Below are 20,979 nucleotides of genomic sequence, written 5' to 3'. Positions count from 1 at the left end.
ATAGATAGATAACCCTGTGTTCGTCCAACATATCCACCAAAAAAGTGATGCATCGATTGTTAATGCAACTGAACGCAAACTTTTCCTCGTGTTAGAAGCGGAGAGAGTTTGGGTCTGTTCCAGTGGTGCTGAACAGATGTTTCGAAAACGCGTTTTTCGGACGGGGAAGCTTTGCTTTGAATCCGCGTAGGATCCGTACAATGTGCGGAAGTGGTTACCATGAGCGACGGGGACAGCGGAGTGCAAACGGTCGGAATTAACGGATTGAAAATAACATTAAACCTCACCTAGAAGCCATTTTATTCAATTTGACTGTTGGGGACCGCATCTTAAGGCCCTGGGTACAGTATTTGATTCCTCCTTTACCTCGGCTTTCTCATTCCCCTTTCGGGAACCCTCACAAATTTAGACCGGTCTTGTGGGGCCTTGAGGACAGAAATTGTGGCAGAGGCAACGTTTATACCAGAAACAAATGTTTTAAGGGCAAAAAATTATAACTGGGTGTTGGAAACTAATGTAAGTTAAAACACGAAGTGATGTCAATGCATGAAATGCTGCAAGTGATTTAATTCAGTAAAGGGATTGTGTGAGTTTATATCTGTAGCAGTCACATTATGGTGGGCTCCAGTAGTCTAACTGGGATTTGTGGTGTTACTCGGTTTACTTGCGCCGATATGCTTTAAAATTGTATGATACTTTTAATTCATAACCTCAAATTGCTATCCAGTGGTTTGTCAGCATCAGTATCTCACTTTGGTTCAAAATGCTTTCCCCAGCCATAATTGGAAGAACAAAGTCTATAACTGTATTTCTAAGTGAACATGGTATGGAAATTTCACACATTCATTACTGGAATCCTAGTGCCATGGACACATAATGAGCAACTGTTAACCGTCTCAACAATGGCCTTGTGGTACTTATCAATAAATAAAATGGGTAGTTCAAGACCAAGGATTGAAGCACATTTTAGGCACATATTCAAACTTTTCCCAGTTGTTTGAGGTTGTGTAAAATAAGCAGAAGGTATGAAATTAAGCCAAAGGTTTTTAAATATCAGATTGGATTGAAGTTTGTGGAGGCTTGGATTTGTACACAGATCTGCTATTTATAATAATGCCAGCTAATAATGCATAATACATTACATCTTTCATATGATAACAGTTCAGTTCATTTTTAACAGTTACAAATAACACTGATTGCACCTATGATGGTTTAGTGGGTATATGGGAAATGTGGTGGGGCACTAAGGATAAAGACGACAATGTCCTTGGTTGGAATTAGCTGATCTCAACCAGGGCAGTAGTTGGTGTGTTCGACTCAGTGACTGGACTAGGGTGGGGAAGAAAAAGCCAGAGTTCTCACTTCTGTTTGCTGTTCAGTGACCCCTGCTGGGAAATGTACTTGTGGAACATTAAGTGAAGGAAGGACTGGACTCAGCTGTGATGACCATAAGAGATGAACAGCCCACTGACAGTCACTGTCTATACTAGCACATGAAGAGTGGCATTTGAGCAAGTTACCAGAGGGCTCTTGTTACATATGAAGCATACCCCATCAAGAGTCAGCGCTTGCAGGACAGATTAAGGGAGAAAATTGGGGGGAAAAATAAGTTATGGGTTGCTTTTGACAAATCAGAATTGCAAATTTTTAATGTCATTTGACTGCTAACTTTAGTTTGATTCCATAGGTTCCAGAGATGGCTTTACCCACAATCCCTTCCATGTGGAGCAGTCGGAATCGAGTGCTGGAACAACGGATTGTTCGTCAGCGGGATCAGGAGGAGCGCCTTCGCATGCAGTGGGAGCTGCATCGTCAATACTTCAAAAAGCATGATGTCCGGAGCAGTAAACAGGCACAGTGGAGCTCAAGACAGTCCTACCAGCAAAGGTAGAAACAAAGGTCCAAGTTTTCATTAGGAGACTACCTATGCGTGAAAACCTGGAGTTATGTATTTCTTTGTGAGGGGAGTGGCAAAAATGCTTCTTTAGAAAAATATAGATGGTTGGGTACAATAGCTAGTGGGTCTGCATTGTTCTAGTTTTTTTTCTCTTTCCTGCTCTGAAGGAGCTGACTCTTGCTGGGGTATGATTCCAGAGATGCTAGAAGTGACCCTTGTTCATATGTAAACCTTGAAGATGAGTGGGCTATTCTAACTTCGAGGTATCATAACCAAGCTTTGATTGTTTCTTTACCCAGTGTCTATATGTTCACTTTCTTGAAGCAATCATGAGCAGGAATTCAGGTTGGTTAGTAATCATGAGCAGGCACCCATGGTGACTTATTTCTCCCCTTCATAGTCCTGGGTTCTGGCACAATTGTAGAATCTCTTTTGCTGCTCCAGCTAAGATCAGCAAAGTCAGTGTGGAGCAGGGATCAAATTTGTGAAATTTCTGATCTGAATGCCCCCCCGTGTCACACTAGTTAGTGTATTTACCCACTGAGCCGCTATTATATATTTTACTAAAGAACATTGTATGGGATGGGTAGTATGGTTGGTTTGAATGCTATTTGGAATCTAAGTTCAAATCCAGCCATGACTGATATGTCTTCTATGTCTGAAGGCCACAAAAGTCTAGTTTCCCAGTGGAGGCACATGGACAGTATAAAACTACACCAGGTATGGCATTTATTGGCAATTAATTTGCAATCTCATTGAGAAAGCTGGTTAATTGTATCCATGTGATATTTATAGCAATGTGTTAATTGTATTCTGGTGGTGTGTATCAATTAGGGCTCTCTTGTCTCCATTTATAAAAGAGCTTGTGTAGGGTGTGGTGTTTGTAACGTGGATTTCTGTGAATAAAGGCTTGGAAGCAACTGAAGACCAGGCTGTAGTATTCTATCCTTCACCGCCGGGCTAGCCAACTTGTAACAAAGGTCACAACACTGGCTGGCCCTAAGAAATAGAAATATCAAGTTGGCACAATAGCGGTTAATTTTTTTTTTTTTAAGTAGTACAAAATTAGTACAAAAAAGACCTCTATTACATATCTTTTTAAAATAAATAATTTTTTTTCAGAGTAAATGTCAGTTAAGAATAGGTTTTAAGTTTGGAAATTAAGTGCAGGGAGCTATTGGACTGTAATTTTGTGAAGTAAGTAACTTGCTTCTGGCTGTGAGAAGGGGACATTTAGGTACACCTTTCTTTCTTTGGCAGCATGGCAGCCTATCACCGGAATCGTCAGCAGGAGGAAAAGTTGTGTAACCTGGAGCAACGACGGAAAAAGCTGCAGAGCTTACTGCAAGAGGAACAAGATCTCCTTGAAGCAGAGCTCCGTGATCTAAAGATGGATACGGGTTCTCTCATCCAGGAGGCAAAGGAGAAGAGTGAGGAACTGAAGTCTGCCCGTGAGGAGCGCAGGAAAAAGGTAGGAACTGAGTTTTGCAGTAAAAGCTCAGCTTGGAGCTCCCAAATGGCCAATATAAATGTACCACCTCTTGTGGACTTGAGTCATACAGACCAGGTAGGCCTTGGTTCTGTGCTGAGTTAGCTGATCTCAGCCAGATAGGAGTAGGAGTGCTACAGTTCCCATTGGTACTGGCGGGTAAGGCAGGGGGAGGGTGAAAATCAGACAGGCTGATCCAGTGACCTGTGCTGGAAAGTGTGTATGTGTGCGCATCAGGCTTGGTTGTTATACCTCCATGATGTAATACTGGTGACCTTCACTGTCATGGTGGCTTACACATCAATAAAAGGAGCGGGGAGAGCAGACCTCAGGAGCCAATAAAAGGAGCGGGGAGAGCGGACCTCAGGAGCCAATAAAAGGAGCGGGGAGAGCGGACCACAGGAGCCAATAAAAGGAGCGGGGAGAGCGGACCTGAGGAGCCAATAAAAGGAGCGGGGAGAGCGGACCTCAGGAGCCAATAAAAGGAGCGGGGAGAGCGGACCTCAGGAGCCAATAAAAGGAGCGGGGAGAGGGGACCTCAGGAGCCAATAAAAGGAGCGGGGAGAGGGGACCTGAGGAGCCAATAAAAGGAGCGGGGAGAGGGGACCTGAGGAGCCAATAAAAGGAGCGGGGAGAGCGGACCTGAGGAGCCAATAAAAGGAGCGGGGAGAGGGGACCTCAGGAGCCAATAAAAGGAGCGGGGAGAGCGGACCTCAGGAGCCAATAAAAGGAGCGGGGAGAGCGGACCTCAGGAGCCAATAAAAGGAGCGGGGAGAGCGGACCTCAGGAGCCAATAAAAGGAGCGGGGAGAGCGGACCTGAGGAGCCAATAAAAGGAGCGGGGAGAGGGGACCTCAGGAGCCAATAAAAGGAGCGGGGAGAGCGGACCTCAGGAGCCAATAAAAGGAGCGGGGAGAGGGGACCTGAGGAGCCAATAAAAGGAGCGGGGAGAGGGGACCTCAGGAGCCAATAAAAGGAGCGGGGAGAGGGGACCTCAGGAGCCAATAAAAGGAGCGGGGAGAGGGGACCTGAGGAGCCAATAAAAGGAGCGGGGAGAGGGGACCTGAGGAGCCAATAAAAGGAGCGGGGAGAGGGGACCTGAGGAGCCAATAAAAGGAGCGGGGAGAGGGGACCTGAGGAGCCAATAAAAGGAGCGGGGAGAGCGGACCTGAGGAGCCAATAAAAGGAGCGGGGAGAGCGGACCTCAGGAGCCAATAAAAGGAGCGGGGAGAGGGGACCTCAGGAGCCAATAAAAGGAGCGGGGAGAGCGGACCTCAGGAGCCAATAAAAGGAGCGGGGAGAGGGGACCTGAGGAGCCAATAAAAGGAGCGGGGAGAGGGGACCTGAGGAGCCAATAAAAGGAGCGGGGAGAGGGGACCTGAGGAGCCAATAAAAGGAGCGGGGAGAGGGGACCTGAGGAGCCAATAAAAGGAGCGGGGAGAGGGGACCTGAGGAGCCAATAAAAGGAGCGGGGAGAGGGGACCTGAGGAGCCAATAAAAGGAGCGGGGAGAGGGGACCTGAGGAGCCAATAAAAGGAGCGGGGAGAGGGGAACTGAGGAGCCAATAAAAGGAGCGGGGAGAGGGGACCTGAGGAGCCAATAAAAGGAGCGGGGAGAGGGGACCTGAGGAGCCAATAAAAGGAGCGGGGAGAGGGGACCTGAGGAGCCAATAAAAGGAGCGGGGAGAGGGGACCTGAGGAGCCAATAAAAGGAGCGGGGAGAGGGGACCTGAGGAGCCAATAAAAGGAGCGGGGAGAGGGGACCTGAGGAGCCAATAAAAGGAGCGGGGAGAGGGGACCTGAGGAGCCAATAAAAGGAGCGGGGAGAGGGGACCTGAGGAGCCAATAAAAGGAGCGGGGAGAGGGGACCTGAGGAGCCAATAAAAGGAGCGGGGAGAGGGGACCTGAGGAGCCAATAAAAGGAGCGGGGAGAGGGGACCTGAGGAGCCAATAAAAGGAGCGGGGAGAGGGGACCTGAGGAGCCAATAAAAGGAGCGGGGAGAGGGGACCTGAGGAGCCAATAAAAGGAGCGGGGAGAGGGGACCTGATCGGTGAAATCAAGAAAAGACAAAAAGTGTCGTCACAGAGGAGCGCCAAGGGTAACTCAGTGTAAGTATTCAGTTATTGGTTAGTGTTTTTAGTGGCTAGTCTGTTTAGTATTAGTTAAAAGACTTAAAACTAAACATTTAAAAAGAGCGGGAAAGTTGTTTAAAGTAGATAAATGAATTAGTTTTAAAAATAAACCAAGTCAATTAATCACATGAAAATTTTTTTATATATTTAATTAATCAAATGGCAGGGCAGGTGGTGTATCGTAACTGCAGCATGTGGGAATTGGTGGAGACCAGCGAGACTCTGAGCAACCACATCTGCGGCAAGTGTCTGCAACTCAAGGAACTTCGGCTCAGAGTTGTTGATCTGGAGTCCAAGCCGCAGACATTGCAATGCATCAGGAAGGGGGAGAGTTATCTGGCACTTTGATCCAGGAGGCAGTTACACCCCTTAGGTTAAGTAGTAGTTTAGATTTGGTCAGTCGCCAGGAACAGGAGGATGTGACTGCGAGTCAGGCAGGCATGGGGACCCAGGATGCAGTGATGGAGGAGCCTCAGCCTTTGACCTTGTCCAACAGGTACGAGGTGCTTGCTACCTGTGTGGATGAGAACAAAGACTGCAGGGAGGATGGGCAATTTAACCATGGCACTGTGGTATAGGAGGTCATTCAAGTGGGGGGAGTAAAAAGGAATGTGGTAGTGGTGGGGGATAGTATAGTCAGGGGGATAGATACTGTTCCCTGCAGCCACGACCGGGAATCCCGAAGGCTGTGTTGCCTGCCCGGTGCTAGGGTAAAGGGTATCTCCTTGTGGCTGGAGAAGAACTTGGAGCTTGAGGAGGAGGATCCAGTTGTCGTGGTCCATGTAGGAACCAAAGACATAGCTAGAACTAGGAATGAGGTTCTGCTTGGAGAGAGTTTGAGCAGCTAGGGTCTAAATTAATAAGCAGAACCTCAAAAGTAATGATCACTGAGCCATGTGCAAATTGGCATAGGGTCAATCAGATCAGAGAGCTAAATGCATAGCTCAAAAATTTGTGTGAGAGACAGGAGTTTTGATTCATGGGGCAGGTACTGGCACCAGTGCTGGGGAAAGAGGGATCTGTTGTGTTGGGATGGGCTCCACTTAAACTGGGACCAGTGTCCTGGCAATTGAATAATTAGGGCGGTAGATGGGGCTTTAAACTAAAAAGTTGGGGGGAGGGGAGAAAAGGGTTCAGGTAACTAAATTTATAAATCTAAAGAGAAAAGCCAAAGCCGTAGAGCAGTGTAGCGATTTGGGTAAAGATAAACAGACTGTGTCAGGAAGGGACAGAGAGTTCAATGGTAAAAGTGCATCAGTGAGCAAGGTCAAATCAGGGAAAAATAGTAAAAGTTAAAATTAAAGATGCTTGATCTGATTGCATGAATCATTCATAACAAGATAGACAAATTAATGGCACAAATAGAGATAAATGGGTTTGATCTAGTAGCCATTACTGAGACGTGGTTGCAAGGTGACCAAGGTTGGGAATGAAATATTCCAGGGTACTTGACTTTTCAAAAAGGCAGACAAAATGGAAGAGGAAGGGGATAGTTTGGGGGGTGGGGGGTAGCCCTGATAATAAAGGATGACGTAAAGACAGTATTGAGAAAGGAGCTTGGCTTGGAAGATCAGAAAGTAGAATCAGTATGGGTGGAGATAAGGAATAGCAAGGGGCAAAAAGCACTGGTGGGAGTAGTTTATAGGCCCCCTAGCAGTAGTTGTACTGTTGGTCAGTGTATAAATCAAGAAATAAGACGAGCTTGTAACAAAGGTAATGCAATAATCATAGGGGATTTTAATCTTCGTATAGACTGGGCAAATCAAATTGGCAAAAGTAGTTTAGAGGACGAGTTCATGGAATGCATTCAAGACAGTTTCCTAGAACAATATGTCATGGAACCAACCAGGGAACAGTCTATTTTACATCTTGTCTTGTGTAATGAGACGGGGTTAATTAGTAATCTCATAGTAAGGGATCCTCTGGGGCGGAGCGATCATAATATGATAGAATTTCACATTGAGTTCGAGAATGACGTACTTAAATCCGAAACTAGAATGTTAAACTTAAACAAAGCCAATTACATAGGAATAAGGGGTGAGTTGGCTACAGTTGATTAGGAAATTAGATTAAAAGATATGACAGTAGATAACAATGGCGAACATTTAAAGAAATATCTCATAATTCTCAACGAATAAAAATTAAGAAATATAAAAACGGATTGTAAGAGCTTCTACATGGATGTAAAAAGGAAAAGAGTAGCGAAAGTAAACGTGGGTCCCTTAGAGGCTGAGACAGGAGAAATTATAATAGGGAATAAGGAAATGGCAGAGACATTAAACAAGTATTTTGTATGTCTCTTCACAGTAGAAGACACAAAAAACATATCAGAAATAGTGGGGAACCAAGGGTCTAACAAGAGTGAGAAAGTAATTAACATTAGAAAAGGAAGAAGTACTGGAGAAATTAATGGGACTAAAAGCCGACGAATCCCTTGGACCTGATGGCCTACATCCTAGGGTTCTAAAAGAGGTGGCTGCAGAAGTAGTGGATGCATTGGTTGTGATCTTTCAAAGTTCCCTAGAGTCTAGAACGGTCCCAGTGGATTGGAAGGTAGCAAATGTAACACTGCTATTTAGGAAAGGAGGGAGAGAGAAACTAGAGGCCTGTTAGCCTGACATCATAGTCGGGGAAAATGTGGAAATCCATTATTTAGGACGTAGTAACGGGGCACTTAGAAAGTCATAAAATGATTAGGCAGAGACAACATGGATTTATGAAAGGGAAATCGTGTTTGACAAATCTATTAGTTTTTTGAGGATGTAACTAGCAGACGAGATAAGGGGGAATCAGTGGATGTAGTATATTTTGATTTTCAAAAGGCATTCGATAAGGTTCCACATAAAAAGGTTGTTACACAAGATAAGGGCTCATGGGGTTGGGGATAATATATTAGCATGGATAGAGGATTGGTCTACAGACAGAAAACAGAAAGTAGGAATAAACAGGTCATTTTCGGGTTGGCAGGCTGTAACTAGTGGGGTGCTGCAAGGATCAGTGCTTGGGCCTCATTTTTTTTACAATCTATATTAAGTTTGCTGATGTTATAAAGAGCTAGGTGGGAAAGTAAACTGTGAGGTGAACACAAAGAGTCTGCAAAGGGATATAGACAGGTTAAGTGAGTGGGCAAGAAGGTAGCAGATGGAGTATAATGTGAGGTCATTCACTCTGGTAGGAAGAATAGAAAAACAGAATATTTTTTAAATGGTGAGAGACTATTAAATGTTGGTGTTCAGAGAGACTTGGGTGTCCTCGAACATGAAACACAGAAGGTTAACATGCAGGTACAGCAAGTAGTTAGGAAGGCATATGTTATTTTGGCCTTTATTGCAAGGAGGTTGGAGTACAAGAGAAAGAAAGTCTTGCTGCAATTGTACAGAGCTTTGGTGAGACATCACCTGGAGTACTGTGTACAGTTTTGGTCGTCTTACCTAAGGAAGGATATACTTGCCTTCGAAGCGGTGCAACAAAGGTTCACTAGATTGATTCCTGGGATGGGAGGGTTGTCCTTTATGGAGAGATTGAGTAGAATGGCCTAATACTCTCTGGAGTCTAGAAGTATGAGAGGTGGTCTCATTGAAATATAAAAGATTCTGAGACGGCTTGACAGATAAATGCTGAGAGGCTGTTTCCCCTGGCTGGTGAGTCTGGAACTAGTCTCAGGATAAGGGGTCGGCCATTTTGAGGAGGAATTTCTTCGCCTAGAGGGTTGTGAATCTTTGGAATTCTCGACCCCAGAGGGTTGTGAATGCTCAGTCGTTGAGGTCAAAGATCAGCCATGATCTTATTAAATAGCGGAGCAGGCTCGAGGGGCCGTGTGGCCTACTCCTGCTCCTATTTCTTATGTTCTTATGAGGAATTGCAAGTGGAAGTGATTGCTGAATGGTGGCATAGATATCTGGGAATGAGTTACAGGCTGTAATCTAATCGGTGCATTCAAAGAGAATAATGGATACCTGCAAGTGAGTTACAGTGTGTAATCTAATCAGTGCATTCAAGTGGTTTATATAAAGATTAATGGATGCCTAGAAGTGCGCTACCGGTTGGAATCTGATAGAGAAGTTTAGATCTATGATGTTCTCAGAGCCCCTTCTTTGTAATACAGCCTTGTAACGTGTCATATGCTACACTTAAACTGGGGAAAAGCCCTCACACTTGAAATAAAATAAACAGATGTACAATATTTGCGGAAAGATGCAGTAGTTGGTTGGAGTATAATGCTGATTTTTCTTTTATCTGGTTTTCTTCCATTCACTTCTGAAGGCAATGACTCATGCTTCTCAACAAAAAATAAATAAAAATGTTTGTTTTTGTCCATAATTAGTGGCTTGCTAACAAAATTGCATGCTCAGAAATTGAATGTTTTAGATTTAGAGCTGTGCATTCCTGCAATTTCATTCATGAGTAGTTAGTTGCAGAGAAAAATAGGCATTCTCCCTTGTTTTGATCAAGAGGAATTTAAATTTCAGGCCCCAAGTGTCAGTAGGCTATGCCTCCAGGAAGGGATGCTGTCAAAGCCAAGCCAGAAACTGTCTTTACCCGATGTCCACACAGTGCACTTTCCAGCAGGAGTCACTTCATAGCAATCGGGGTAGCAATCTTAGCTGACTTTTCTCCTTCCAAGTCCAGGGGCACAGTGGTAAATTGGAATGCTTCTATTGGAACCCTGGTTGACATCGACTAATTTAGCACAGACTAGGGATAGGACCCAGTACATTCCTGGTATGTATCACTAAGTAGCACACTTGTTGGTGGATTTACTTAGTGAGCCAGCAGGGAAGCCTTGATGAATAAATCCTTCATGTTTACCCTGCAGTTGCTGCTGCTGGCTGCTTAAAATGGACTAATGTTTAATTTCTCTAATTGTGACAGTTTTACTGTCCTGGTGCTTTGGGGACAGAGATTTGGGGCTTTTCACATAGAAATACTCACAGCTTGATTTTGTTTGAGTGAAGTAGCTTTTTTTTGTTGGCAGCTTAGTTTTGCAGCTGTCATTAAAACAATATCTGGTGCTAGAAAACAGTGTAGAAATGCTATGTAATTGGCACTAAACATTTCTGCGCCTCTGTTCTCAGGTTGCTGAAGAGCTGCTGTATGAACACTGGAAAAAGAACAATATAGAACTGCGTCAAGTGAGTAGAGAGGCCATCTCCTAGATCTGGAGAAGCTGGCTTTAATTGTCAATTCATGTCGGTACCTGAGAGTCCTGGTTGATACCAGCTTCAGCCTGAACACAGTCCTTTGAGACTATGCTGAGAAGGGGCAATGGGCACTTCGGCTTTCGTCATTTTTTTCAATGATCGCAAAGCCCGAATGCAGGTTAAGTTCATGATAAATCAGACATGCCCAAATAGTTCTCTTTCCTGGTTCAGAATTCCGAAGCATGAAACGAAAGGGCTTCTGGTCCTTGTATAAGATCCAGGACCAAGATGTGAGGTGGATTTTTGGCAAAGAAGGAAGTGTTTGTAAGGAGGGAGGGCTTCAGGACTTGAATTCAAATGCAGTGCGGGCTGGTGTGGTTTATCCCCTGTGGTAAAAGGAATTTTGAGAAAGCTCCATCCAGTCCTAGTAGACAATGTTCTTATTTAAGAGTTTTCCCCTCAGGTTTATTCCCCATCTTCCCTGAAGGCACCTACGTTGGGTTCTGGGTCCACTTGTACAGGCAGCTCTCCAGTGTCTCACACAACCTACTATTCTTCATTTGTGAGCCAAGATATTGAGTCTCAGTAAGTATATCAACCTTGCAGCATAGTCAAGCCCGATCCTTTCATTGTTTAGCGTCTCCACCAGAACACTTTCCAGTAGGAGTTACTGGATAGCGATCAGGAGCAAGGACTTTGACTAAATTCTCCACCCTGTCTAGCCCAGGGATTCTGAAGTATTTTAATAATATAAAGTGGAGTCTCTATCTTTTGAAGTTGAAAGGACGGGTCAAAAAATTCTACATATCGAGGCTTCAATGAATCATTATTTCGGCTCTTTCCTCAGCTTCTCTGTTCTAGCTCTCCAGCTGGTCTCCTACTTTCCAAGATGAACTTCTTCTGTGTTTAAAATTGGGTCACTGCATTGCTGTTCAGTGTGGATCTGTTGCTTATTATGAAGGAGCAGCACTGAGACCTGACGTTTCCTTTAGTATTGGACTTCATCAAATTCAAACCAACAAACCCAGTGGCATAGAAAGCAACAGGACTGACTGTTCTGACTCCACACGGAGTTTATAACGGGAGAGTCAGGCTAGTTTTTGCAGTGAAGCTATGTCCGTTGTAGCAGCCTGGAATAGCAGGACCTTTTACACTTTTCATCTCCCGAAGAATGTTGCTAGAGTGAGATTTTATTTGAATTCGCTGTTGGCTCATCGCTAAAGTGAAGTATGTGTGTTGAGGTGCTCCGAAAATAAGCTTGGAAAAACTGCACATGTATCACAACAGCTTTTGGTGCAATGAGAACTATGATTAGAGACCTAAGTTAGTTTGGCATAGGAGCCTGTCACAGTAAGATTCATGAGTAGCACTTTTAGAAGCCCTCTTTACAATGACAGCATTGTTTAAAATCGCAATACTATTGGGAACATAAGAATTGCTAGATGAAGAAAAACTATGGTCGACCTAATTTGCTTTCAACCATCCTGAAAGTTGCATGATACGATAATAATGGAGTTGTTGACTGATTGATTGTCATGATTAATCAGTTTTATAGTTAATATTTATTTTGAATTCAGATCCAGTCGGATTTGCACAAGACACACGTGACGGGCAACTGGTGTTCACAGGTCACGGAAAAGCGGCAGGTAATTAGACCACATTTTAAAGTTTGAGATTGTCAAACCTCCTAACCAAACAAAACAATGATGCAGACATAAAATGTGGTCATGGGTCTGGTTACAAGTTTAAATATTTTCTTGCCTTAGATATGTTCTCAGGTACAGCGGTACTAGTAACTCCCATAAGCAGCATCTTATGTTTTAGGTGGGTGCCTGTACTGCCCAATATCTAACTGTACGTTAACATAACCCAGGGGTGTAACAATAGTATTCCTTTTTGATCTGTACTGGATATTTGTATCTTTCACACATGTTTCTTCAACCTTTCCAAAGGCGGACCAAGCAAACACTTGGTGAGATAAGGCCAGATGCGAAAATTAAGCTGCTTTATTTCACAGCACAGAACATACAGAGCAATAGTTATGATTGTATTTACTTCTCTCTAATTTGTACAACTTACCTTTGTGTAATAATACAAAATAATGAAGATGCTTCTCTTCCCCATATCAGTGAGTTGTCTTGCTTGACTTAAACAAAATCATTTCTCACTGCCCCCTGCTCTCCAAACTACTCCCAGCCTTTGTTGGGCCTGACTGCCTTGCAGCTTTCTGCCTCAAAAAAAACCTGACTCACCAACATGTGGGTCTTTATTCACTTCCCTCCTGTCCCCTCAGGAAGTTGGGGCTTGGATCCTGAACACTCCTCCCATCCAGGGGTTGGCCAGAAGAGCTGCTAATCAAATCTTCTGCTGCCTTCTTCCCTTGAAACTAGCTTCACGTACAGCTTAACAGGAAGGGACATTCCAACCCCGTACAGTGTGATTGTTTGCTGGGAGCCCCTGAGATGAGATAATGACACCCCTATTGTTCCTGCCTGTCCTGTCCTAGATAACAGTATCAATGTCTGGCTTTAATACACGGTCTCCAAATGCCCGCAGACTGGCCATTCTTTTTAAACCTGTGCAAATTAATTTTGTTTTGAAACCCAACACTTGAATGTGACTCTTTTCCAAATCATTTCTGTGGAAAAAATTATCAAACCCCCCAAACTATGACAGCCCTAACAGGAAATATACAACATTCAGTTTCTGATAGTCGGACCACTGTAGAGAAATGTAGCTTCTGTGGGGATTCCTTTCACATGCTTTTTTGAGTTGATTGCCCTTTCATAATAGGTGTAAGGGAACTGTTTTGAGGAAGGCTGCTGCTAATGTGGAACTGTGCTTAAGCTAGTTTATCCCTTTAAAGCTGCAAACTTCTTAGGGGGAAATGCTTTAAATGGCCACAGTCTGAAGTCAATTAGAGGCTAATTATTGTTGCAAATGGAAGTTTGTTTCTAGATCAGGAGCTGCTTGTGAACTGGTCCAAGTACTGAAACCATATCTTGGACAGTCACATTTATTAATTAAGAACTTTTAGTTTGAAATTCTTAATGTAGTTAAATTAATTAAATGATCAGATATATTAAACATAAATTGTATAACAACTTTGTTTTTGTAAAGTAAATCTTAATATATTTAGGGGGACTTGGTAGTAGGTTAGATACTAGCCTTTCTTTCTGCAACCTGGATTTAAATCTAGATTGGTGCAATAACAGCCTCTATTATCTACTGCCTGCAATGGTTGCATCTGTAATTAGTTTGAGCAGTCTAAATTGTGCAGGGACCCACAGCACAAACCAGCCCCTCATTTTACACTTGTTGGTACTAAATTGACAATCTGACTCAGAGAGATAGGATACAGGATAACTACAACAGTGCCTTTAATGTAGAAAAAAGTCCCTGATATAATCAGACTAAAAGAAGGAGATATTAGGAGGGGTGACCAAAAGATTGGTCAGAGGTAGGTTTTAAGGAGGTCCTTAAAAGAGGAGAGGGGAGGTGCTTGGGTTGATAATTCCATTCTTCTAATTACATTTTGTAGGGGTGCTGGGGTAGAGAAGGAAGGAACAGAAATTTGGGTTAAAAAAGGGCTGGTGACAAAACTGAAGCAACACATTTATTTATCTCCCTTGTTTTTGTAATTCTTTTAGCAAGAAGAGGCAGAGTTAGAGGAGCAGAAAAGATTAGAGAATGAATATGAAGTTGCACGAAAGCAAGCCATGGAGAGAATAAAGCAGGAAGAGGAGAGGAGAAAACAGGAAGACATGAAGCAGGCAGAGATTCTGCGACAGCAAATGGAGGAGCTGCGTTTACGGGAGGTTGAGGTAAGAACCAATTCGTTTAGGCCTGTATAAATAGTTTTAATGCAAAAGGCAGGAGTTAGGAGTTGTCAGGAATCCACTGTTACAGGATTTGTTCAAAAGGCAAATCCAATCAAATAACACATTGAGACTTTGCCACTCGTGTATCATGATGGCAGGTGGATAATTCTAGGTGGATGTGCAATATAAAGGATCTAGCACCATTCTGCCGGGCAGTGGCAACAGGACACTTTGGATATCAGGGATGCTGCAGTGGGAGATGACCAAACAGAAATCATGCACTTCTCAGAAGGAGGGATTGGAAGTAAGGCTGGCCCTCGCACACTTCCAGTGGCTGGCTCTACAGCACATGCAACCCTCGGGGAAATTAGAAGACATAAGGAGAGAAGAGAATGTCCTAAAAGCTGAAACCTGATTAAACAATGGCATAAACAGAAACAATCAAATAACTTGATTTCTCTTTGGAAAAAAATATAAATAGACCTGAAGACACTGCTGAAAGACATGGGTAGTGCATATAGATGGTCAACATTCAGTTTTTTGATTTTATGTGGTTGGAAGGAACATTTTAATTGATTAGTATAGGTCTCCTAAGTTTGCTGTGGTGATTGGCAGCTGTTTAGTTGCTGAGGATACATTTTACTAATGTGTGATATGCTATAGGGTACAGCTGAAGGGCAAATGGGTGCTAGTAGTTTAAAATTTCTGGAAGAACCATATAAGGAACAACACTACCTCTGGGTTCCATCTTATGGGTTGGATATGTAGGTAATGGGTTGGATATGTAGGTAATGGTGTAAAACATATTTCCAGTCGGTTCTACTATGAGGATGTTCTGTGTAGCCAGTGTAATGGGAAATGCCGATTTAATTGAAAAAAACACATCGTAGCTTCAAGTAAATTACTAAATCAGGGACCGCATGAGTTGATGCAAGATTCCATATTAAAAGTACACATGTATAACACTGTAGAGGTACATACATGTTTGCCTGAAAAAGTGAGACATTTTATATCATATCTCCAATTATTGAATCACTGTCCGCTATCAATGTGGCAGATCTGCTGTTGTTTCAAAACACGTGGATAAAGCTCAAACAATTTGTGAGTGTCCCAGATCTGAGAGATTGAATTGCTGCCATTACTCATTACTAGTGAACAGCTGTGGTTTGGTATTACTTTGTCTGAGTGTGATAAAGTCTACATGATGTAGATGAAAGTATACTAAAGAGGACAGTGACATAGGAACTGAAGGTATAAGCCAAAACATTATATTACATACCTTCAGATACTATGACGCAGTACTATATTGCCAGTTTTTTTTCACCGGGGTAGGTATAATGACTTACTGGAAGTTTTATGAGATATCAATGTAATGCAACATCTCTTTTTCAGGCAAAAACTGCTGATAAAATGAGTTATAAATATGTTTTTAGGACAGAAAAATACGCTAACCCATGAGGTTCTGATCTAGTAATTTGCTGGCAGCTGTTTTTTTCCCCATGGATCCTTATTTCTCCATTTTTAAATATAAATAGCTTCTGTGAGTCTGGGGATTTATGCTGGCTTTGTAACTGTGGGTTGTTTGCACGGAACAATGGTATAGTTGCAGTCTGGAGTGAGCAACACTGTTCTAAAACCAAGGAGAGCTTGCAAGATGGATGACCGTATATGAAAAAGTGAGGTGTAGGCACTAAAGTTAATCAGCACCTCGGGGGGAAATTTAGCCAGTGTTGCTGCCCCTGATTGGTATCCAATGACTTCTGCTAGACAGCGTGGATGTTAGTTCAGGACAGTATTTGGCTCGCCTGTGATGCACTCTGTGGCCAAATAACCTACCAACACTGTCTGTCTAAGCTTCCATATGAAGAATAGATACTTTGGCAAGTACTGAAGGGTCACAGTCTGAGAAAATGTACTCCAGCAGGAATTGGTGCCTTCAGGAGGGGAGAAAAATTGAAAAAAATAAGTTTTTTGTAAATGTGGATCATCTTCTCTAGTTATCTCTTTCAGCCTGATCTGTCCTTAAGAAGTTTTGCATCTAATATCATTCCTGTTGCCTTTCAGTAGCCCTTTATAATCTCTTTGGCTTAAGGCAGTCATTTCTAATTCTTTTGGACTTGATTTATCACTGACATTAAGGGAGCAATGGAGGTTTTTGTGATTCATGCAATAATTCAAACCTTTGTGTGAAGAGGAAGTTGTTCCAAGAATTGTTTGCCTTCATCAAGGGCATTAGCATTGCGAGTGGGTGTTTCTAGAGTTCTGATTTAATCCAGGATTGGTTTCCTGTCTTCAGGCCAAGAATCTCAAGGCAGAACAGGAGAAATTGTTGAAACAGCAATGGGAGCTGGAGGAGCTGGAAGAGGAAAGGAAAAAGTTGGAGCAGCAAAGAAAGAAATCTGAGCTGGGGTGAGTACTGAACCGAGATTTCAATCCATGTTAGTTGGCTCGTTACTTGCTGACTCCTTGGGGATTTCTCTTAGTCGTTTTAAAAGATCTACTCCTTTTCAGGACCCCCTCGGACGAGGGGCATATCATTTGCTCCTAGATCTCTTGAAGTGGCCATTAAGAGGTGACACCCATTTTTGGGAGGGCTGGTGAAATGTGTTCTTTTTACAAATCAAGACTTGTCTCCACTTGGCACCACCTTCCTGGAAGAACAGCCAAAATTGGGAAAGAGGGAATTCCTAGTGCAACCTTGTACTGGAATAGCAACGTTCCATGCTACCGCCCTGCTCACACTTATTCCCGATGATCTTTTATTCAGTTCTGCCTCTCCTCTCCCATTAATCTGATAATGTCAATCTTTATTCTGATTTCTCATTTCTTGCTACTTTTCCAAAAACACTTCATGTTTAAGCAGTATTCACAGTCTTGTTATCTTTCCTCCTCCTCCAACCCACGTAAAAGTTTCTTCAGTGTGTTGTACTGCACTATTGTGGGTTTTTTTCTGCATCACTTGAGAGATATGTTCCTAATAAGTAATGTAATCAAATTGTTCCTAAAATGGATGCCACAGTTATGGTGTTAAAAAATGATGACCATTATTGTATGGTTAGAGGTTAATAGTAACCGTTCTGAGAAGTGCCTTATGTTTGAGTAAATTGCTATTTTTGTCACTGTGGTTTACAAGCTGAAAGTACACTACTGTTTTTTTTTAAAAACTGTGCTCTCTGCAGCTTCCTTTAACCCAATTGTCAATCATTTTCTTACCCACTTTAAGTGTCTCCTCCTCCCTTTCCCCATGCCACATGTGATCTTTTTCTGACTGAGATAATCTGTTACGATTCCTTGATATACGCTGCTCTCAACTTGCCTCTTGAAACTGCCCGAGTTATCCTTTGCAAGGTTTTCTCGGGTGAGGATTTGTAATAAATAATAAATGCTACAGATACTTCAACAACAATTTGCATTTATATAGTGCCTCGAATGTAGTAAAATGTCCCTAGGCGCCTCTCGGGAGCGATTTTCAAACAAAATTTGACATCGAGCTACATAGTGAAATATTAGGACAGGTTGGTCAAAGAGGGAGCGTCTTAAAGAAGTAGAGGGGCGGAGAGGGTTAAGGAGGGAATTCCAGAGGTTAGGGCCTAGGCAGCTGAAGGCACTGCTGCCAATGGTGGAGCGATTTAAAATTGGGGATGAACAAGAGGCAAGAATTGGAGGAGTGCAGAGATCTCTGAGGGTTGTAGGGCTAGAGGAGGGCACAGAGATACGGAGGGGCAAGGCCATGAAGGGATTTGAAAACAAGGATGAGAATTTTAAAATCAAGGTGTTCCCGGACTGAGAGCCAATGTAGGTCAGCGAGCACAGGGGTGATGAGTGCGTTTTAGGATGTGGGCAGCAGAGTTTTGGATGAGCTCAAGTTTATGGAGAGTGGAAGGTGGGAGGCTGGCCAGGAGTGCATTGGAATAGTTAAGTCTAGAGGTAACAAAGGGATGGATGAAGGTTTCAGCTGTAGATGAGCTGAGGCGGGGCGGAGCCAGGTGATGTTACGAAGGTGGAAGTAGGCTGTCTTGGTGATGGAGTGGATATGTGGTCGGAAGCTTACCTGAGGATCAAATACATAAGAAAATAAGAAATAGGTGCAGGAGTAGGCCATATGGCCTCTCGAGCCTGCTCCACCACTCAATAAGATCATGGCTGATCTTCGACCTCAACTTCACTTTCCCCCCTGATCCCCATAGGACGCCAAGGTTGCAAACGGTCTGGATCAGCCTGAGACAGTGGCCAAGGAGAGGGATGGAGTCAGTGGCTAGGGAACGGAGTTTGTGGCTGGGACCAAAGACAATAGCTTTGGTCTTCCCAATATTTAGTTGGAGGAAATTTTTGCTCATCCTGTACTGGATGTCGGATAAGCAGTGTGACAAATCAGAGGCAGTAGGGGGGCTGAGGGAGGTGGTCGTAGATTAGAGCTGGCTGTTGTCAGCCTACATGTGGAACCTGACATTTAGCACAAGGAGAATAATCTCCACCCCCACCTTCCCTCGGGTGGGGGAACCTTGTGTCCTGTCAACTTGAGTCACCATGGACACTGCTATCAGATTGCACAGGCTTTTTCAGCTTGTAACTTTACTGTTTCTTTTTTGCTTTAATGAATTAATTCTTAAACTTAGGTTTTTTTCTTTTTACAGAAAGTGTTTCCACATGCTAACTTCCGTTATTCCTCTTTTCAGCCGGATACTGAACCGTCAGTACAAGACACAGATGAGGAGACGTGCACAGCTGATTCAGGAAGAGTTGGTAAGAGCTCCTGCACTGCAGCATTGGAAAGTTCAAGTATTTCAGTAGTAGTCTTGTACCAATAGGCGAGGATAGGACCAGGCTTGGGTGTGATGCCCGCCATTGTTAAATAGCCTGCTTGACACTTTCTGTTCAGAGAAGAGGATGGGAAATAGAAAATAAATACTTATTAAAAAGTGTGGGTTTCAATGAAAAGACCAAGTAAAGCACTATAAATAACAATTAACATAACACTTGGATTCATGACTTGAGGAGACGCGCACAGCAGATTCAGGAAGAGCTGTGAGTAATTCAGAACGGTTCGGTATGAAGTTAAATTAAAATGGAATGTTTCAAGAATGGGCAATTCATTCCATCAGTTATCTGACAGTACCTCAGTACAGTGCAGGTGGAGTAATTAGTTAAATGTGTGATTTGCTTTGTTTTTGTGTTGTTCTAAGTAATTTATCTTCTCCCAGTATCCTTCACTGTACCTTGAATGAGAAGGGCAGGGAGGTGAATGTATTGACTCTGCCACTATAACTGGCCACTTAACATGGTTGAGAACAGTCAGGGTGACTGTTCCTCTCAGTGGCAGAGTGCATGGCCTTCACTAATACTGCTCTGTGATGGCACAGCTGAGATAGGGACCCCATCATGGGGATTTTTGGGTGTAAATCTGCCTTCTGCCATTGCCTGGTACAACAGGTTGGAGCTCAAATGCACTGTGCTAGCCTTTATGCTGAACATTTACCTGACGAAGGAGGAAGCCTCCGAAAGCTTGTGAATTTAAAATAAAATTGCTGGACTATAACTTGGTGTTGTAAAATTGTTTACAATTGCTTTTTTTAAAGTAGTGTTACTCTGACACCCTACTAATGCAGCTGGGTACAGCTTCAAATCAACTTTTTAAAAATTCTTTTCTGGGATGTGGACATCGCTGTCAAGGCCAGCATTTATTGCCCATCCCTAATTGCCCTTGAGAAGGTGGTGGTGAGCCGCCTTCTTGAACCGCTGCAATCCGTGTGGTGAGGGTACTCCCACAGTGCTGTTAGGTAGGGAGTTCCAGGATTTTGACCCAGGAATGCTGGTGACTGTTAGAGATGCAATTGTCATCTATCTCGGATTGACAGATATCCAGTGAAAAAAGCAAGTGGGTGGGGGAACAGTCCGCACATTCCTGCCCCTATTTCAAATAGAAGTCTGGGGTAGCAGCGAGAACACTACTCTTGGGAATGATTGTATGATGTGTATTTTTGTTCTGATTGCTGGATTACGGTGGTATCGTTGTACTGTTATGTGATTCTGTTGCCAATGAAGGAATATCACTCCTTTTAAGCATTCTTTGTGAAAGTATTGTGTACACTCTTTGTTAGACTTTAGTACATTTTATTTGGACGCCTTCCTCACAAAGGTCATTGCTGAACTATGCAGCTCTTTATCTTGTAACATTTTTCAATTTGCAGGAGATGGATCGCCAAATTCTTGCATCTCTGATTGAAAAAGAAGAGGTGGACCAACAATTGCAGTCAGCAAGGCGTGAACGGGCTATAGCCGATGCAGCGTGGATGAAAAAAGTCATTGAGGAGCAGCTGCAGTTGGAGAGAGAGCGTGAGGCAGAATTGGACACTGTATTCAGGTCTGTCCCTGATCTTTTTGTGCATATTTGGTCGGAAAAGAATTGTATTGGAAGGAAAAGGACATAGATCATTGTAATGTGCTCTCCTGGTTATTCTATTTGCTTGTGAGCATGACATCTATTGAAAACTTTCATCAGA

General features: G+C 43.2%; 1 protein-coding gene across 3 annotated transcripts in view; it reads left to right on the top strand.

The window, feature by feature from the left end:
• Positions 1-197: 197 nt before the first annotated feature.
• tchp (trichoplein, keratin filament binding) overlaps positions 198-20,979 on the top strand; it is a 42,111-nt gene continuing 21,329 nt past the window's right edge. For 2 of the 3 annotated variants that reach the window (XM_068006032.1, XM_068006031.1), the window contains exons 1-9: positions 198-341; positions 1,688-1,887; positions 3,158-3,368; positions 10,593-10,649; positions 12,236-12,304; positions 14,309-14,482; positions 16,776-16,888; positions 19,156-19,222; positions 20,668-20,840. In XM_068006032.1, coding sequence (XP_067862133.1) covers positions 1,697-1,887; positions 3,158-3,368; positions 10,593-10,649; positions 12,236-12,304; positions 14,309-14,482; positions 16,776-16,888; positions 19,156-19,222; positions 20,668-20,840 — 1,055 coding nt within the window. In that variant the 5' untranslated portion in view covers positions 198-341; positions 1,688-1,696. Of the gene's footprint in view, positions 342-373; positions 517-1,687; positions 1,888-3,157; positions 3,369-10,592; positions 10,650-12,235; positions 12,305-14,308; positions 14,483-16,775; positions 16,889-19,155; positions 19,223-20,667; positions 20,841-20,979 lie in introns of those variants that run through there. The other variant, XM_068006033.1, reaches the window with a different exon arrangement.

The sequence above is a fragment of the Heptranchias perlo genome, chromosome 25, assembly GCF_035084215.1.
Source record: "Heptranchias perlo isolate sHepPer1 chromosome 25, sHepPer1.hap1, whole genome shotgun sequence".
Classification (NCBI taxonomy): Eukaryota; Metazoa; Chordata; class Chondrichthyes; order Hexanchiformes; family Hexanchidae; genus Heptranchias; species Heptranchias perlo.
This window is presented reverse-complemented; position numbering and strand designations above follow the sequence as displayed.